This window comes from Physcomitrium patens, chromosome 24 (assembly GCF_059467195.1).
Source record: "Physcomitrium patens ecotype Gransden chromosome 24, ASM5946719v1, whole genome shotgun sequence".
In the NCBI taxonomy this organism is placed as follows: domain Eukaryota; kingdom Viridiplantae; phylum Streptophyta; class Bryopsida; order Funariales; family Funariaceae; genus Physcomitrium; species Physcomitrium patens.
Window position 1 is genome coordinate 4,938,864 of NC_143433.1, and position 19,484 is coordinate 4,958,347.

General features: G+C 36.4%; 2 protein-coding genes and 1 long non-coding RNA gene across 4 annotated transcripts; 2 read left to right on the forward strand and 1 right to left on the reverse strand.

The window, feature by feature from the left end:
- Positions 1-6,067: 6,067 nt before the first annotated feature.
- On the reverse strand, positions 6,068-12,847 carry LOC112276451 (uncharacterized). Of its 2 annotated transcripts, none has more exons than XM_024507785.3 (4): positions 11,089-12,847; positions 10,742-10,888; positions 8,349-10,599; positions 6,068-7,478 (listed from the first exon to the last, which is right to left on the reverse strand). In XM_024507785.3, exons 1-3 carry the CDS (start codon positions 11,997-11,999, stop codon positions 9,981-9,983), a joined length of 1,677 nt encoding a protein of 558 aa, XP_024363553.1. In that variant the 5' UTR covers positions 12,000-12,847; the 3' UTR covers positions 6,068-7,478; positions 8,349-9,980. The 2 variants fall into 2 exon arrangements, with proteins under 2 accessions (XP_024363553.1, XP_090103180.1); XM_090247054.1 differs by having other exon boundaries at positions 8,110-10,599.
- On the forward strand, positions 8,358-8,839 carry LOC149986368 (uncharacterized). Its single transcript, XR_016500609.1, has 2 exons — positions 8,358-8,571; positions 8,706-8,839. It is a non-coding gene; the product is annotated as an uncharacterized LOC149986368 (long non-coding RNA).
- On the forward strand, positions 8,721-9,670 carry LOC141044878 (uncharacterized). Its single transcript, XM_073530893.2, has 2 exons — positions 8,721-9,124; positions 9,207-9,670. The coding sequence occupies exons 1-2, from the start codon at positions 8,721-8,723 to the stop codon at positions 9,232-9,234; spliced, it is 432 nt and encodes a 143-aa protein (XP_073386994.1). The 3' UTR covers positions 9,235-9,670.
- Positions 12,848-19,484: the final 6,637 nt, after the last annotated feature.

The following is a 19,484-nucleotide window of genomic DNA, read 5'->3' on the forward strand; positions in this document are numbered from 1 at the left end:
TATGGTTTTTTCAAATTATTTGCAATAATAGTAGAAATCAAGGGAAAAAAATCTATCTAAATAGTGTCTATAATTGCTTTTTAAATAGAGAGATTAGAATGTTTTAAAAAATGATAGTAAAAAAATAGATTTTTAATAATGCTACTATAACTTGCCATCTATTACATTTCACCATATTTTTATTATTGCCACTATAAGTTATTTTTATTATTTTTTAAAAAAAATTAAAAATAGATAAAATAAAAAATATATTTGAAATATTGAAATTTTTTTTGATTGGAATTAAAAATACTACAAAAGTATGTCAAGTGGATAGTAGATTGTGGAGACAATAGCAAAAACTATGGTAGTATTAAAAATATCCTAATAATAATAACTTCCATTGAAAAATTATTTTTAATTATTTTGAAACATTAAGCCAATCTAAAAGTATAGTCTTATTTCATTTTATTTTTTTGGTATTTTCTAGGTTTTATTTTTTTATATATCTAATGTAAAATCTCTAATCATTTTTCAATCTAATCAAAGCATCTTGAAGAATTTTTAGTTAATTAATACTAATTTGGAGCATGTATCAATCTTTTATCATTATTACTATGTTGTTATATATTTGTAATAAAAAAAATTATTAATTACAAAATGAATATAGTAAATTTCTATACTTATTAGAGTCCTTTTTGTAATATTTTTTATTTGTTATAAAAGCATATTAGTTACAAATAGTAGCATTATTAAATAAATATGTTATTTTAGATGTAATATTTTTTGAAAAATGATTCATCCATTTATTAAATCAATCCATCGTATTGTAACCATCATTAGGGAAATGGATCATCTCTAAAAACCATAATTAGAGTCTTGATTCCCTTCATTTAAAGCATGTGCTTCCTCTATTCTTAGTCTTCATCTCAAGCCCTATTGTTCTCAATTCTTCTTTCCTTTATTCCCAGCCTTTATTCCAACCTCTTCAATTTTCTCTCCCTCCTAACCTTCATCCTAAATCTCCTTAGAATTGCAGCTTTAATAAACATTATAAACATAACTTAATCTATATGCTAGAAGTTGCATCAAAGACAATTATATATTCTAGCAAAGTTTTCAAAGCCATATTGGTATTACTATGAGCAAAGATTTTTATTATTAATGGTGTTAGACAAGGAATTGTAAGTTGGAAATTAGCAAAAGAGCTGGTTTTCATGCATGTATTCTATAATTTTTCACTCAATGTCTTTTTTACAAGCAGAACCAATGCTAAACTTCAATTTTATTATTATGTGGAAGTTTTCCTCACCACTACAAAAATCCTTATTGATGATAGTAATCAAAACGTTAGATATGAACTCAATAATATAGAATACAAAATTGACCTTTGGATTACAATATATAATCTATACTACATTGACAAATCATACAACATCCGATAATCTATAATTATTGCTTCACCTTAGAGTGTAAATTATTACACTAGCTTCAACATTACTTTTACACTTAATCAAAAACTATGTCCAAACACCATTGAGCTGACCACATTCTTTTTTATCAACCCAACCATATTCTAATCAATCATGACACTTGTCAATTGATCATTATGTTTTTAATTGGCTCCACCATTATGCAATTGTTGTATATCATAAGTCCCTTGGAAAGACTTATATTATATTACTTAAAGTCGTGTCACAAATGTATACCACTAAAATAAATGTTGAAATCATGATGTTTACAAATTTTGATCTTAAAGGTGTAATTGAGACATAGATGATGATTTTTGCTATGGAAAGGAAATCTAGTTTTAGTTTGCAGATTGTAAGCATAAACACAATTCAATTGAAGCATTAATATGAAGCTTATAGACATAAATCCTAAGTTGTAGAAGTAGACATTGACACCATCTTGTTTTGCTATTGAACACCATAGAAGTAGCTTTGGAGTGGAGTATGATGTACAAGAGATATAAAAAAGCCATCAATGTTGTTTCTTCATAATTTTTTGATGAATAGGACTTTTGCCTAAAAAATTAAATAAATTTTTTTATAAAAGAGTTTAATGTTTGTGTTCTTAATTTGATATTCTTTGGTAGATTAATCTTGACTTTGACAAAGAAGACAGAGGCATTTCAAGTAGATTGCATAGTGAAGATATTCCATACTTTGGAGGTATACAATGAGATGAATGAATGTGCATGAGATGTTTATAGCTAAAGTGGTTGTTCAATGGCGGGAAGTAAGGATGAACATTAGGAAGAAAGGGAGTGAAGGCTAGAAACAAGGGAGATTGGAATAAAGGATGAGAATAAAAGAAGTTGAAGTTCAAACAAAGAAAGTTGAGATTCTATCAATAAATTCTTGTAATGATAAACTTTTTTAATAATGGTTGTAATAAGATAGATAAATTAAGTAAATAAATAAGCTATATATATATTAACAATAGTGATGGTATTTCTAATATAGAACAAATATTGTAGCTTCATTTTTATATATATATATATATATATATATATATATTAAGTAAATAAATAAGCTATATATATATATATATTAAGTAAATAAATAAGCTATATATATATATCCCTAAAGACACTTTAAGTAAAAATCTATATCTAAAAAACTTAATGGATGTTTTTTGAAGAAGATATTATCTATATATTAATTTCTACTTATTTTTATTTATTTTTATTGAATAAATTAGTATATAGAATTAAAATAAGATACATTAATTAAAAATCCTTTAAAAAAGAAGCTTAAGTAGTATTTCACTTTTGATTTAATCAAAACAATAGATTCTAATATTAGTCTTAGTATTGATAAAGTATAGCAATAAAATTGAATATATAAGTCTTAACATGTTTAATAATTATAAGTTTGGGATGTTGCCAATGTAATCTTGATTTTAATATTTTATTTTAATAAATAAAAAATCTAAATGTACAAATATTTTAATTATTTTTTTAATATTTGTTTATAAGTTGGTAGAGGTAAAAAAAAAATGACTAATGCAATAGAAAAAAAAAATGAACAAAAAGATGTATGATGATATGAAAGTAAACATAAATTAATATAATAGAATAAATTAATTCTACACATAAATTAGATTATTAATAAATATGATTTTTTAAAAAATATATATATATATTATAATATAATATAATTTTATATATGAATAAATATAAAATATCTATTTTTTTATTTAGAAGTGTATAAATAAAAAATTATTTTTAAATTTTATAATAATGTATGAAATATAATTAAATATAGAATTAAAATTAACAATAGAAGAAAGTCTATTACAAATATTACTTGACATATTTATATTGGACTTGTTTCAATACAAATAACCACAATGTTTTATTTTTTTGCTTTGAAATTTATACAATATCTTTTAACAATCTATTTTTATCTTCAAGAAAATTTAAAGTTTTATGCTACCTTAATGAAATAACTATTGTCATAGTTTACTAGGATACATTTATTTCTTAGACTTCTATTATATTATTTCTGTTATTATATTAATTAAATTATTTCTAATTTATTATTAATTGAGGCTAAGAAATAATATAATAGAAGTCTAAGAAACTTGAAGCACACTATTGTTGTACAATCTATTTGTTATGAGTCTCATTTCTACTTTAATTTTAGAAAAGTAAAAGTGTGTTATGAATTTTTTATTTAATGTCTTTATATATTTTTCATATAAATTTTAAATTATTATAAAAAAATTCTAAAAAATTATTATTATTCTAATCTACAAAATAACCTAGAAAAATCTAAATTGAATTTCAAAATTAATTTGTTTTACAACCATTAATCTATCTAAATTTTGCCACATTATTTCTTATAGTATGACTTAAATAGTTTGTAATGGATTCCTTTTAATACGGCCAACTTTAACATCTTATAATCAAGCAATTTTCTACTAAATTAATCTTAACTTGGTCAAAAGAACCAACTTTAGAATAACCACTTTTTTTCTTATAATAGTAAAAAAACTTTAATATTTTATTTTATTTTTAAAATCAATATTTTTATTTTCTTAGATAATTTCTAAAAATTATTTTATTTATATTTTTTATAATATAAATTTTAATTAAAAAATAAAATTCCATATATTTATTAAAAATATATATTTTTCAACTTATAGAATTCTAACAAGTGTGATTTCTATTTTGTCTATTTATTTGTAGTGAATTTAGAAACCAATAAGTTTAAAAATTAAAATCCTAAATAATTTTTTTTTGAAAATTTAGAATTAAAAATGTACAAGATATTTTTGCATAATTTTTTTTTATTGATATTTCATTTATATTTATAATTTTAGATTATTTCAATAATACTTCAATTTAAATGTATGATAGTATAACATATATCATAGTATATTTAATAAATATTGGTTTTAAATTTTTATCTTAAAAATAAAATCATTCTTAAATAATAATTAATTAAAAAATAATAATTAGAATTTAATAATAAAATATTTAAAAAATAAAATATTATATAAAACTATATTAGATTTACATAAGTTAACTTAAAACTTAACTAATTTGACTATGTAGTCTATGAAGATCTTAAAGATAACTAAAAAATTCATTTAAAAATAATATAAATTATTTGTGAATTTTTAATAATTATTTTTTATGAATTATTTTAAAAAAAAAGTTAGATATTTTATCAAAATTTTATTTAAATAATACAAGTTAATTATAAAATAGTATATAACTTATTTAATAACAAAATTAAAGAAGAAGATCTTTAATATATATATATATATATATATATATTATAAAAAATATTAAAACATCCCACCTATTTATTAAATCAACCTACACTATTGTAACCATGATTTAAAAAATGGATCATCTTTAGAAACCATTATTACAATCATGGCCCTTATTTCCACCTCCCTTATTCTTAGCCTTTACTCCCTCTCTTCTCAGCCTTCTTCATCCCAATCCTCCTTGTTCTCCACAGTAGGATGGATTGATTTTGTAAATGGATGGATTATTTTAATATTTTCTTATATATAGTAAAAAATACATTAGAAATAAATTCTTAAATATTTATTAAATTAAAAATATTGTATTATACTATCATTAAAATTTATAAAATCTATAATACTCAAAAGCATAATACTTCAAATAAGCAAAGATCTATAAAATTAGTTATATAATATTTTTTGATTTAAAAAATTAAAATTAAAATTAAAATTTTAGATGATTTTCTGATATATATATATATATATATATATATATATTACAGTAAATCATCTAAAATACATTGTTAAAAATGAAATAGATTTTATAGAACTTTAATAAACCTCGTGTTAAAATTTGAATTCCAATTTTAAAAACAACAAATGTTAGATAGAGATTATTTAATGTAGAGATTGTTTCTTTTCTATAATTTGATATTCAAATAAGAGAATGTGTTGGAAGAACAAAATTCTTCAAAAAGTACATATGATCAAATCTCCTTCTCTTTGATTGGTTCTTTATAAACACATTTTGAATTTTAAAAAATAAAAATTTGGATTTCAAAATAACACATTCATATATGAAGAAACTTCTTTTTTGGTTTGATGACCTTTTATGTTCATTTTTTATTAGTATTAATAGTATTATTTATTCTTATACTTGTTACATCATTATAATTTTTAAAATAAGGTATATTCCTTTTTGTTTTCTATTATCAAAGAATCATTCTTAAAGTTATTTTTCTTTTATTCTTGCTCTCTGCTATGTAGTTTTCATTAATAAGATTTAAAAAATTCTTTAAAAAAACAGCTTATTTCTCTTTTAGAAAAAAATACAAACTACAATTATTTCACATAGTTTATGCTCACCTTATTTGTAACATTCATAATTCATTATCTCCCTTTTTATATTACCAAAATATATTTAGTAATCAATAAATGTTAGTCAAAACTTCAACAAACCACTATGTATATTTGTTTGTTTGTTTGTTTGTTTGTTTGGTTTTGACCCAAAATGGGTTCTATCAAATGCTTTGATTAAATATTATGATAAGAATGTGACTACTTATGTCCTAATAACCTTGATTAGGGGATACATAAGAACAAAGGAGAAAGAGTTGCTCTAGATTTCAATGCTTTTGTGGATAATAACAAATGTGTTTTACAAGGCAATTTTCAAGCCTGCTAAGAGTATAACGATCAACGTCGCCAATGGCCGACCAGGCTGCCCCTGCCTTAAAACAAGCTCCATTATGACCCAATTATCGGCCCTAGCTAGACCAGCCCTAGCAGAATGGACCATTTTCCCAGTAGCTTGCTATGGAAACGACTCTCTCTTGCTTATGAATGACTTGGAGTAGGGCCTTGGGGGAGCCAATGTGGTGTAAACATGTGACGCCAAGCCTTTTCCTACTGGCCACGAGGTTGCGTAGTCGGTAGAAACCACTTTTTTTCCTTTTACCATACAAAGGGGGCTTCTTGGAAGGAAGAGAGGCTAGAAGTGGGGTCCTTAGGGAGCCAATGTAGGGCGGGCACATTGCAGTGGACTTGGCTTTTGTCGACCATTCCACTCAGTAGATACAGACTGCGCTAGGATTGCCTTGGCCAGTACACCATGCAGCCACAGCATCCACCCGTCAGCCATGTCTATTGGCACCAACATGTAGCTATGCTCTAAAAGCAACTAGCAAAGGGGTCACACTAAATCAAGATTAGAATAGATTAAAGAAGTTCCAAGGTTGAATTTGGAGATCTACTTTGGTCTATGAACCAGTCCAAATGGCAACAATTTAAAAACTTCCAAGCCCACCACGAAGCTGCATCATGAGCTGACTGGTGGGAGGTAACATACCCATGTCAAGTTCTCTAAAGAAATTCAGACTGCAATTGCTTCTGCTCCTTACCTGGAATTCTAACAACGATTAGAATCCTAAACCAGACAAGTTCAAGGCGATGCATTGCATTTGTTTTGATAACTATGGCTTTCATTTTGGGTTACGTGAGAATCCTTGGCCAGCTAAATGGTGTAAGTTTACATGTTCACACGAGTCGTCGAAAGATGTGATGCTGCAGATTGTAAGTCCTTGGGATGCAGATTCAGTGCATGTTTGTTGCTGTTCATGGAGATGGTTATTGTTACTGCGATCTAATCAAGGTCCTCCAAGTATCTAGTGCTTCTAAAACTGTGTTTTTTTTCTGAAGACTAGCCTAGGCCTGTTTGCAAAACTAAGTGCATGGAGCATGATTTGCAGGAGTTGTTTTCCTGATATTTTGCGGGGGCTTTTAAGTGTGAAGAATAGGTAGTAACATTTTTAAAACCCAACTGCAAAACAAAGGTGATGGAATGCCGCTTGATGGGTTCTTCTCCACAAACTTAGTAGCTGTGCCGCTGGCTTCCACTGGATGCAATAGCTTAACGGCCACGTTTTGTAGGTTCCTGAACCCAACTTGGACGCCCTCCTCTAGCTATCCGGCGTGCATACAAGCCAAGTCACACTTCACGCATTTTTAAAAACCTGCAAATGCAACAAAATAAATATTATAATTTAGACATTTCACTGACTGTATGATCTCTTTCTTGCCAAGGAACCTTATTCTTGAAGAGAAGGCATGAGAAAGAGAGTCAATACTGCCAACTTCTCGGAATCAAAGTCTAGCTATGTATCCCTTCCTACACATTTGATCTAACCCTAAAATGCTTCGGCACACCCAACACACCACAGGAGCACTAACTCCGGCCCCTGCGCTTTGTTCCCACATGCGTTCATAACACCTACGCATTACACACAACTTCGTATACGGTGAGAACCTTTTTCAGCAAACGGTTGGAAATCCTTGATTAGAAGAAAAACTCAAAAGCCTTGCAATTGCAGACTTAGTGGACATAACTGAAATACTGAACCAAGCATACCAAGTCTATGTCTTCTGTCAACAACCATCGCATGTAACAACGATAGGTGCTCTTATTTCCCACGACCTACATGTCCGGCACAAAACCCTCTACATTACAATTTCTCACTTCGATTTCTTCAATAAAGATGGTACAGCTGATCTTCTTACTAAGAAACAAGTCATCTATTCTTTTTTGTCCCTCCCGACCTCCTGTCTTCCTCAAATGAAAAAACACTATGAATATCTGCGTCTCACTTGAATTTTTCTATTGATTGATGTTCATTTCATATGTTTGAGGAGGAGGTCACATTGTTAGCCGTTCGAATTGCCAATCGCACGCAAATGCAGCGTGCTTAACCTCCGAAGACCAATGTTGTCACGCTTAATTTCACGTATCACCTTGACAGCTTGTTGGGGTGTTGCAAACATCAGACCATCTCAGATACGTAAATCTTACTAAGATAACTTGGAAAGTGAGAAAGAATTCTTCACACCTCACATAAATGCACGTCCCAGAGAAGTTGATGCCGGCGGTAAGGATATCCTCTAAAAGCGAAGAAGCAAAGGCAGCAGGAACAGGGAAGCGGAAGGGACGAAGCTCCCTTGTGGACGGCCCCACGTACCAAAGTCCTTGTTGCTCCACCCAGACACGCCCATCTCACGCATCACACGCCATATCTTTGCAACAAACTCAGTTTCTCTTTGGTGGAAGTGCCGGTACAATCATTCCTCGTTGATATAAGCACTAACGTGAAAAAAAACACAATTACTGTGACTAAATTACTTATAGCCTGATTCAAAACACGACACCGTAAATAAGTGCGATGATCTTTCTTTTCTCTTCCTGTTAGGTTTCAATTCTTGAGATGATTCAGTATCTGCTCTTTTGCTTCGACGTCCAACTTGCAGCGGGCGGCCAAAAGGATGCAGGCCTGTCGTCACATTCTGGTGCAGTTCACACGGTCAAAGTACGTTATCGTAACCGTGGCCGTATTCAAGCAGCATGTAGAGCTGTCCCAAGTGATGGTGAGGAAATGGTCTTCATCCGCAAGAGTAATTGTGCTGCAAGTAGTAGGAGCAAAGGTCGAAGCCCTCACAACGAGGCTCTCAACCTTGGACAAATACGAGGTTCACCTTTTCGAGGCCTTCTTCCACATGATGAATCCATTGTGAAGAGCGTGAAGAAGCTCGAAGTAAGAGAGAGCAAATCTCAAGGTGGACAACCCGAGTCAAGTACAAATTTTCTCAACGCGTGCAACAACAGTTCCAGGTTCGTGGCGCTGACTTCAGTTGTGTACCCTTCCAGTGCGACTTTGAATACACTCATCACTGACAAAAACATTGTACAGCAGTTTGCGTGCCCTCACAGGTCATGTCTAGCTGCCAAGTTGGGTTTGACCAGCAACCAGCATCCTGAACAGAGCGAAAAAATACACGAGTATGTCCACTCATCCCCAACATCAAGACAAGACCATAACCAGCACAGATCCAGAGAGAGGACTTAGTCCAGTGAGACCTCTGTGAGATCAAAAGAATTTAAAGCAAGAAAAAGAATACAGCCGGTCGCCAGTAACATTTTTCTTTTTAAGTAATGAACATCTTCCTACATGCGCTTAAAATGTCCAGTTACAAATTAGAGTCCAGAAAGAAATAGCGGCAGATCTTAGGTCTACTTTCTAATATTCTATTGAAAATTTCTCGAGTATGGTTCGAAGTGGCAAGCAAGCCGTGATGAAAAATTGTGGTCGCAATGACATCACTCCTGTAGATGACCCTAAAAGGGCGGTTCCTGTGTAATCTGTAGACTTTACAAAAACTGGATCAATATGTGTACACAGTGGGAAATAAATCGGCATCGGCGGAGGAGATATGATTTCGTATATGGTTGCATGAAGAAATCACAACACCTCCAACCGCGGCTCAAGAGACTGATCGAGGCACAGGTGAGTGGAAGAGAGGCGAGGATCATGGTCGCGGCACGGAAACGCGGACCCCAGGAGTGATTTCCTGGCTGAAATCGAAATTACCACGGTCGCAGCAGATGCACCGAGCTGCAACACATATTCTCTGATACCCTCCAACTCATAGAATCGTCGTGCCAATGATCGGTGGGCATCACGACTCCCTCAGTGCCGATGCCGGACAATGTCCTCTAGCAATCCTCCGCTGGAGGCAGCTGCCGAAGTGGGCACTAAGGAAACGATCTCTTGCGAGCTCCCGGAGTGTTGCGTTCGAATACTGCCCCAGCACATCGAATCTTGAAAGTCTTGCATCATCAAATATTCACTCCCACTCAGTTGCGGTTCCGCAAATAATTGTTGCATCCGCAGCAACGAGGCAGACAAGAGACCTCCATTGCTGGGAGAGGTGTGCAATCGGGGCTCGACCTTACAGATGCTCGACGTGGTTCGCAAAGGGCCCGCGGTTGAAGTAGCGTCGTGGCTGCACATCATTGCGACGTCCTTCGACGACCTCTGAGATGCGGCAAGTTCATACTTCACCCTTGACGATAAGGGCAAAATTACTGGCGTGAGAGGAGCTGGGGGCACATACGGAGCACCACCGGGTGGGTACTCACTCGATGCTGCAAGGAGAGGCGCGTCAGCAGCACCCCGGGAGCCCGTGCCCGGACTAACATGCGTATGAGTGCCTTCGTAAGTTGTAATCACCGACTCTGAATCATCAGCGGAGCGCTCTACCTTCTTCCTTACTGGACACTTAGGATTGGTACAGCGATAGTAGCTTCTGCACATCACCGATTTCAAAAAGCTCCATCAGCTCTGAGTATAGGACATACATCCCCTCAACTTAAACCAAACAAAAATCTGTCTCTGCGCTGCACTGGAGGAGGTGGAATTGATGACGGAGTGTTGGAGTAGAAAACTACCGTGGGTGAGGACTGTTTTTCACAGCTTTCTGACCATACTTGCGCCATTTGTACCCATCTTCCATGATTTCCACGTCGCTGCGAGTCTGAATGGCGTAGCGAGGCTCCCTCACTCGCTTCGGTCCTTTCCTTCTCGCCTTGTGGGATCTAAACGAGACCAAAGACACGTGAAAGCACTTTAGTATCTTCATATTCATCTTAGGCTTTCACACGCACATCGTCTGCCAATCACAATCCTCACAGCATCCGTTAAGAATTGTGCATATGTTTAGAATTTGGTTTGGAGGGTGGGATATCCTCGCATTGAAAACGAATCCGTAACCTCAACCTAAAAGACAGGGACTTACTGTTTTTTGCAATCAAGGGACTGAATCTCATCGCAGTTGTCATTTACGACCCGGTCCTGCGACTTGCGCTTGGCACTGGTGCTGCCACTAGGGCCAGTGACAGATTGCGGTCGTTGAAGTAACGGCCGGCCGCTGGAGCTCCCGGTGCCATGGTGAGTCTCATCCTCCTCCGCCGCGGCGACGCTGAAGCTGTCAGAGCTCATGGAGGAGTTTGGTGTGCTAGGGATAGTCGACGCAGCGGAATTCAAGCGCGCAGGGGAGGCCCGGGAGCTCAGCGAGGGCGATCCCAACGGCGACTGCATGACAGAAGACCTTCCTGATGAATGCGACGTCTTGCCCACGCCCACGGGTGCCGTCGATGACACTGCGTGCTGCTGGTTCCAGGGAGCAGACGTGCTGCTCAGAAGCTCCTGTAGACTGTCAACGTACAAATGACGCGGCTCCCCGCCCTGCTCCGCAAACCATGAGGAGTGCTCTGGCAACGAGTCCCAGAGTGCCTCCAGTTGACTTTGAGGTTGGCTGTGTGGCATCACTAGACTACGATTGATGGTATCGGTCGCAATACTGCTTAACATTTCGCGAGGAACGGCCGATTGAAGAAAGGGGTCAGAAACTGTGGTGTTCCAGCAACTCGTGGTGACCGGTGAAGGCAAGGAGAGAAGCTCTGTTAGAAAGGAGGGCGATTGGGAGAAAGAGGTCGTGGGGGTCGGAAACATCGGCTGGGGTGAGGAAAACTCGTTCTGCTGCAGATGCAGCACTTGCTCGTGTGCATGATGCCGATTCAGATAGTCTTGTGAGTAAACGTCTTCGCCCAAGGATCGCATGAGGCCCTCCAGGTCGCCCTCTCGTCTTCTATCAACGCCATCGTCGTCGTTGTCTCGCATCATGGGCGAAGGGGTGCCGCTAGACATGGCCGGCGGCGGTCCGTAACCCCTCTCGAACCCCGCTAGGACCTGTGCAAGCTCCAGCTTGCCTGATTTGTTTACTCACAAACCAAAACCCCCTGGAACTTTGAACTTCTAGAGAGGAGACAACTTCTTAGACGTACAACCAACTCAGCCCTTTACTCTTCAACTTCACTGTAAACGTTCTGACATGCGCGCACAACGAAGCGTCTTCTCACACCCAGTAGCTGCGAACATAGAATTTGGCACCTGCCGCAAGATGGGTGGTGATGAGCACTTGAACCTTTCGAGAAGTGAGTCGTAACACATTTACACCAATTGCTCGTAGACGTGCACGAAAGCATGCGAGCTCAGAAGCGGTCTTTGAAACTTCTGTAAAATACCACAATCACCTTCAATAATTCCTTCTGCCTCTTACCGCACTTGTCCCCTCACCTCCGTCTCGTCTCACCCTCGTCTCTCTCTCGCGTTCCTTCTAGCCTGTCCCTGAGTATCCCTCTATGCTTCTAAGAGTTGAATGCAACCCATCTTCTAGCTCACAACGCCGCCTCACAAACCCCACGGTGAACACTACCAGTTCTCCCTCACCACTCTGTAAACAAAATCACCAGCACCACCGTCTCAACTCTCCCACACCCCACCAGCTGCAGCTCCGGTTTGGGGCCCTTCCCTCGTGACTTCCACAGCAATAACTACCCTCGTGAAAGAAGTAGAACCACAGCGTCTCCGACTCATTCACTCCTAGAGCACCTTGCTTGCCGATATGCCACTAATAAGACAGCAGGGTGAGGCAGCAAAGAGCCTTGAGATCGTCTAGCGATGAGATGAGAGGAGCACCCGCATTGCCACCGATCCCGCAGCCCGGCCGCTGATTATAAAAAGAAAAGACCGGTCCCGCGCTGACCTTGGTGGAATACCCGGCCGGGCGGGGGACAGTATGTCGGTAGAGCAGGCACCCCCGCCACCGCGCAAGCCAGTCGCTGACTTTGCACAGGGGGACTGAACCCCGGGCAGGTCGATGAGCAGCACCCATGGCCACTGAGGGGGGCCCTGACAGATCGCGACTGCGACGCTCTTCATCCTTCCCTGCGAATGTATGATCAGCAGCAACGACAGGTCGTCTGAAAGCTCTGCTTCCATGACGCCTAGAGAGTAGCTCTCGATCCACATCGCTTCTCCATTCCTCCTCCCTCCTTTCCCCTTACCCTGGTTACCACCAATCGAAACAAAAAAAACACACACACACACATATCCTGACCACAAATCAACCCAAGCACAAGTCCAACCCTCTGTTTCAGTTCAAGCTGGAAATTCTTCAGAGAGCTGAACTTTAAGTATTCGACCCAGAAGCCTGTCGTGATTTCTGCAGCAGTGAACTCGTTAGCATGTTGCAGTGGCTTCTCCGATGCAATGCCTGCAGCATATCTCGCGTTTGAGCATTCTCAAGTATAAGCCTGGAATGTGTATGCTGGAAGACGTGAAGGAGGGTCTGAGTACCGGTCGCACTGTTCCTTTTTCTTCTTTTTTTCACCGGAGTTTATTGCACAGTGTGTTGTTTTTCTTCTTTGGTTTCTTCCTTTCCTATCTTTTTGTCGCACCAGCGAATCCTACTGATGCTTTTTGTTATGGTGGTTACTGGCTGGAGACTGGGTGTCTGGCATTCTGATTGGAGCTGCTTCGAGCTGTCTGGTCCATCCTTCTCTCATGATGCTCTATTGCGGAATAGAGTTTCGAAATACCACGTATTACATTATGTGTTTAATGCATCACTAGGCTTTCGAAAGCACAAAGTTGGCTGTTTGATAGTGTGAGCACGGCTCCTACAGTTCTATTATAACCCAGATGGTATTGAACCAAAAATGGAATTGATCCCAGACATAACCGCAAAAGCTCATTTCCAAGTTTTTATTTTTAGATTCAGTGATCATAAATGACGATGATGAAACTAAAAAATTGGAGACCATTTTTCCCAAGGCGGTCAAATGTTGGCGAGGACCCCATCTAAAAAGTTAACTAAAAATAAAATATCATTAAACTTACATCTATTTTTGCGTTACATTTGTGTGTTAGAATCCCATAAATTCCTTTCCCCCACACTTGAACTCATAAATTGGGGGCGCCTCAGTGCAATTTTTCAGCATCCTGGGATGTGCTTTCACGTTGGCCACAAATTATGAGAGAAGAGAGGTTAAAGCTGATTAAAGGCAAAGCTTCGAGAACTCTCTCTATCATCAACTCCCTGACTATGGAAGCCAAATTAGCATCAATCCATTTATTCCATCTTGAGCCCCCCCTTCTTTTCTATTCCTCCTTGCATGCTCAACCATAAAGCCCCACATCTGGGAACGCTGGTGCCCCATAATGGTTCCCCACTTCATGCCTTCATCACAAAGGCCTATCCTTCCAAAAAGGAATCTATCTATGGAATCTTCTACAACAAAAATAATTAACTGTATGGAACGCCCTTGCATCATTAATATTATCGTATTATGAAGCATCCAATTGGGTCTTTTTGTGCAACCATGTCAATGTGTGTTAATTATGCTCAGTTCAGAAATTAACACCAACAATTAGTTGATGGAAGGTTTGAAGTAACTGCATCATAATACTTCATTTGAAAATCAAATGCGGTTGCAATTTCAAATATACTGCAGAAGTTATTGTCTTTTGTAACTGTGAGTTCAAAAGGAACAATTCTGTGGGTACATCAAAATATAACAATGCATTACGGGAAAAAATATATTTATTTATTTATTCTGATTATATTTATTGCACTTTTAACTTGGTTTTTATTAGTATTAAACTATTGAGTAGGGCTATTTTTATGTCCAAATTAAAGATTTATTTGTAAAGTTGTGTACTAAAATCTTACACACATCTTTTAAGACATTTCTTTTTAATCATAAATATTCATGTGTGTTAAAATATATATATTTATATTAATTATATACTGCATATTATTTTACAATATCATATACTATTGGCATTCTTTAAAATATTCAGTTTCCTAATAATGGGGCTACATCACCCTTGGACCCTTTTTCATCATTTTTCTTAAATCTTTCTGCTCTATATCTGTTATCATGAATTTAGAAAAAAATGAATATAAAACATGTGTAAATATTTGGGGCATGATAACATTGTGAAATGTCAATTTTCTAACTAGAAACAAAAGATTTAAAACAATCAATCTATGATATTTTTTTTAATTTTGTAATTTTTTTAAAATAATAAAATTTTACTTATGATAAGCATTTTATTTTATTTAGAAAATTCCGCTTCAATCATTTACTATTTGTAAATCGACAATGATTTATGGTTTAAGTTTTCAAAACATCATGAAGAGATTGAAAGATGGTATAGTATAGAAACTTGATTCTGAATATAAATTAGACAAGACTCAGTGAAATTAAAGTCGGCTGAATTAGGGAATCTCTCAGAGAAGAACTTCACATAAATCACAACCAATTCACCTATCTTCCTTAACATTGTTGGCTTGCATTGACACCAAACTGATTAACTCTATTTCGTTAACACACACAACCACACCTCTTTGGCTCGATTTATTAACACAATTTTTTTACTTAGAAAAATAGTAATAATATTTCCATCACAGAAGTCTCTCGTACGAAAATGATTGGATGAAGCAAGAAAATAAGAACTCAACAATTCATTACAGGAAATCTCCCCAAGACGCAAAGTCTTATGCCCTAGAAGTAGCAAAGCTTGTGGCACTAGCAACCTTCGGCAAACATCATCCAGTCTTGCGCCGGAGCTCGGACGCCGCTCTTTATCCTGCCACAGCCTGTCTCGAAGAATCGCGGAAGAAACTCACCCATTACTTGTGAGGCTGTCCAGTGCCGTTGTGTTCCGAGAGTCTGTCGACTTGGCTGCGGAGAACGCAACTTTGGATGGGCTGCTAAATTGGGGGCGGCGGTGAACCGCTCTGCCAGTATCGCCGCTCGGATCGACGCATAGAGCGCGAGAGCGAGAGAGAGCGGAACAACAGTTCCGCGGCCTCGGAAGCAGCTGTACAAGCTGGCTGCAAACATGGACAATCGTATCGCCCGGCTGTCGCTCCCTGCACGAAGGCCACTTGGGCAATTTGGCTGAGGAGGATGAGGCGTAGGAATAGCATGCCCACTCACCCACAGACTGCTCGCTCCAGAACCCTGGTTTTGCAACACTTTCCTCGTTTCCTCGCTGTCTTGGAGGTCCGTAACAACAGCTCGGAACCGAATACCGCAACTCCGAGACTGATCTGAACGGACAGCATCCGTTGAGATACAAATAATACCGATCACCGCTTTCCGCGAGATGGTTGCAGGGAGGAGATTCCAGTGTTTGAATACAAAATCTGTCGTAGTTCGGAGCTGTGGAATCTACAGCTTCGACATTCCGAAGCTTTTCTGATTATCCGGATAATCAGAAATGCACTTCCTTGGCTGCTACCCAGATGCACTTCTACCGAGACCTTTCCAGGACCGGAGCCGATACACGACGATCCCAATCTCGGACTGTGTGAAAAGGAATATTTTGGAATCTCCTTTTCGTGTCCCTTCCACGCTTACACACCCACTGATTGGATTATTATGCAAATTCGTCTTTTAATTTTTTCCTTCTTTTTTGAAATATTACCGGTGCAATTATAGTAACCACCATTTGCAATGTTACATGACATGAAGTTCATTGAATTTGGTTGTATGTAACATTGCAAGTCTAACGTTATGTACACAATTCTTATCATTAATATCCAAAAAAAAATCAAAATCAAAATCAAAATCAAAATGTTACATGAAGGTCTAGAGTATTCGTTATTGCTTCAAAGGCATGGCTTGTTGATGTACAACTTTGTTTACTTAAAGTTAATGAAATGAGCAAGTAAACATATTCTCATGGACGTTTATTCATTTGTAGAGTTATAAAACCTTCAGCATCATGTGACATTCTATCTCTATCTCTCTCTCTCTCTCTCTCCTACCTCTAGAAATTCACCTTTTGATAAAACAACTGAACATATAACATATTTTGATTTTAGTATAAGAACAATGTCTCATATTCCATCTGAAATATGTAAATATTTTGGTAGTATGGTTTCAGTATGAAGAACAACAGTAAAATAGAAATAAACCCAAAAAAATACATTGTGTCAAGGTGTTGTGCTCTCTAGTTAAAACCAATGTTTTAACTTATTCCATTAAAACTAACATGGCAACATCAAAAATGTACAATATTTATTGCTTTCATTTTTGATGTTGCCATGTTAGTTTTAATGGAATAAGTTAAAACATTGGTTTTAACTAGAGAGCACAAATCATTAAGGAAAGCATTCACCACAGACTCTTCATATGTACTTAAATACAATTGTATAAATTTCCCAGCTTCTATTTTTTCTTCCAAATGATTCTTATGAGTTTGGTTTATGGATTTATCTCTTTTACAGATCATGTCAAATCTCTGAAATGAATTCAATACCATCAGGTAGGTTGCAACTGTGGGATTGAGCAGACAGAATAATCAAAAGATACAAAGTTAAAAGAAACAAAATAAATACCTAAATAAATTAAATACTGAACAAGAAATTTGTTGACTAGATCCAATAGTGATTTGACCAAGGAGTAATGACTCACCCTAATAATTGAATTGTCATGGAGGGTATTTCATTGTCATGAAGGGTATTTCATTGTCTTCCTTTTGTCTTATTGTCTTACTGTATGAAGAGCATTGATCCATCCTAAACAGAGCTTGTTGTTGTTATTAAGGCAGAATTTGATGCTCTCTATTGCCACACCATGGCAACCTATTATTATTTGCACCTTCAAGATCAGTATCATCTGCCCAGGGCAGTTTTATGTTGAATCAAAATACATATAATTTGAAGTTTTAAAAAATTCAAAAATTCAAAAGAGAAGAAAGATCCTTAATACCTTGAGAATAATATCCTACATGTTCCGATTTTTTTTAATTTTTTAATATTATACAATTGGTTCTAAAATTAGTTACAAGTTTCAAAACTGACACTGTAGTATGTTTCTTTCAAACCACTCTAATTGGTCAGTTTGTAAAACTTTAAAGTCAATAACATAAAGATAAACACAAATAGTTGAAGCAGAGATTATACACCAGTTTGTATTTAAACATTCTTCATACTTGATAAGTGTAAGTTTTTTGGAGCATTATAATTGCATTTGTGTAACCCCACAGGAACACAAAGGAAATATTAATCTTGTCAATGAAGAAGTGCAGTGTTGCGAGCTTTATTTTAGCATATGGGTTTGATTCTGTGGCTACTAATGTGTGTGCAACAGGGAAATATTTCTCATGTCCAAGAATTGTACATGCAGCAGAGAAACTGAATAGCTTCCTTTCATTAGTCACTAAGGTGCAACAATGTTGGCGAACTTAACTCTACTCACATATTTAGAAATCCCAAAACAATTAGCGCACATGTTGATAATCATGCTGCACCGGAAAGTGACATTTGGAATTTGCTGAGTTGGAGCTCCAGCGTTAACTAATCCCTCCTCTCAAATGGGAATTTCTATTCTGGTTTTGTCAGTACTCTGCCTCAACTTTCGCCCAACTTTAATCCGTCGTTATTGATTCATATTATTCAGGGGATGATTCATTTTTCGAAACTAAAACATAATTTCTGCACTCGTAACTAAATATACAATATATATATATATATCTGTGTGTGTGTGTGTACTTCAAAGATCAACCTGACGTCCTATATGCTACGAATGATTTGCTACTCTCATTAACAACTTAATGATGGCAAGAAGCATACAAAGGAGCACCCAAGAATGAAAGAAGCGAAGTTACAGTGGGCAGGGACAAACAGACCCAAATATAGTGCCACTCTCAATAGAAAGGGAGAGTGCTGAGTGTTGCGGAGGCAGATGGAGTGGTGGCAAGATGGGCTCAGCTCACCAAATGGCTTTAACAAGCTGACAGATTCATTCCTTCCTCACACTGTCTTTTTCCCACTTTATTTACCACTTTTTCTTTTACTTTTTATGTCTTTCATTTCTATTGGGGCAGGTACGAAGTTCGGCCCCCTCAAAACTTTTTTCAGGTGGTGCCACTGTTCTCCACGCGTGGTGATGGGCTTTTGTTGTTGGGCTGGGTGTCAGCTATTGGTCGTTGCACATGGTAGCCCCCCCCCCCTTCCCTTCACGGGTGAAATCCGAGGAAGATTTATTATTTGACAGGACCCATTATCCCACTGCTTCTTCTTCTCTCTTCGTACTCAAGTCAAAGCACTTATCCACAGCATAACTTTGTTAAATAAAACTTTACTTTTACTTTTACTTTTGAAATAAAAAAATCACCACACATGAGAGCACCTCGCTCATTTTATTTTACCCGTCCATTCTAACCCAGTTAAGGATCCTCTTCGTCTCAGTTGTTGCGTTTACTGTATGTTCCCAGCCCATTGTGAAGGTGGAAGTAACGTGCCCAACATTGAGAACGCTAATGAGAACGAAC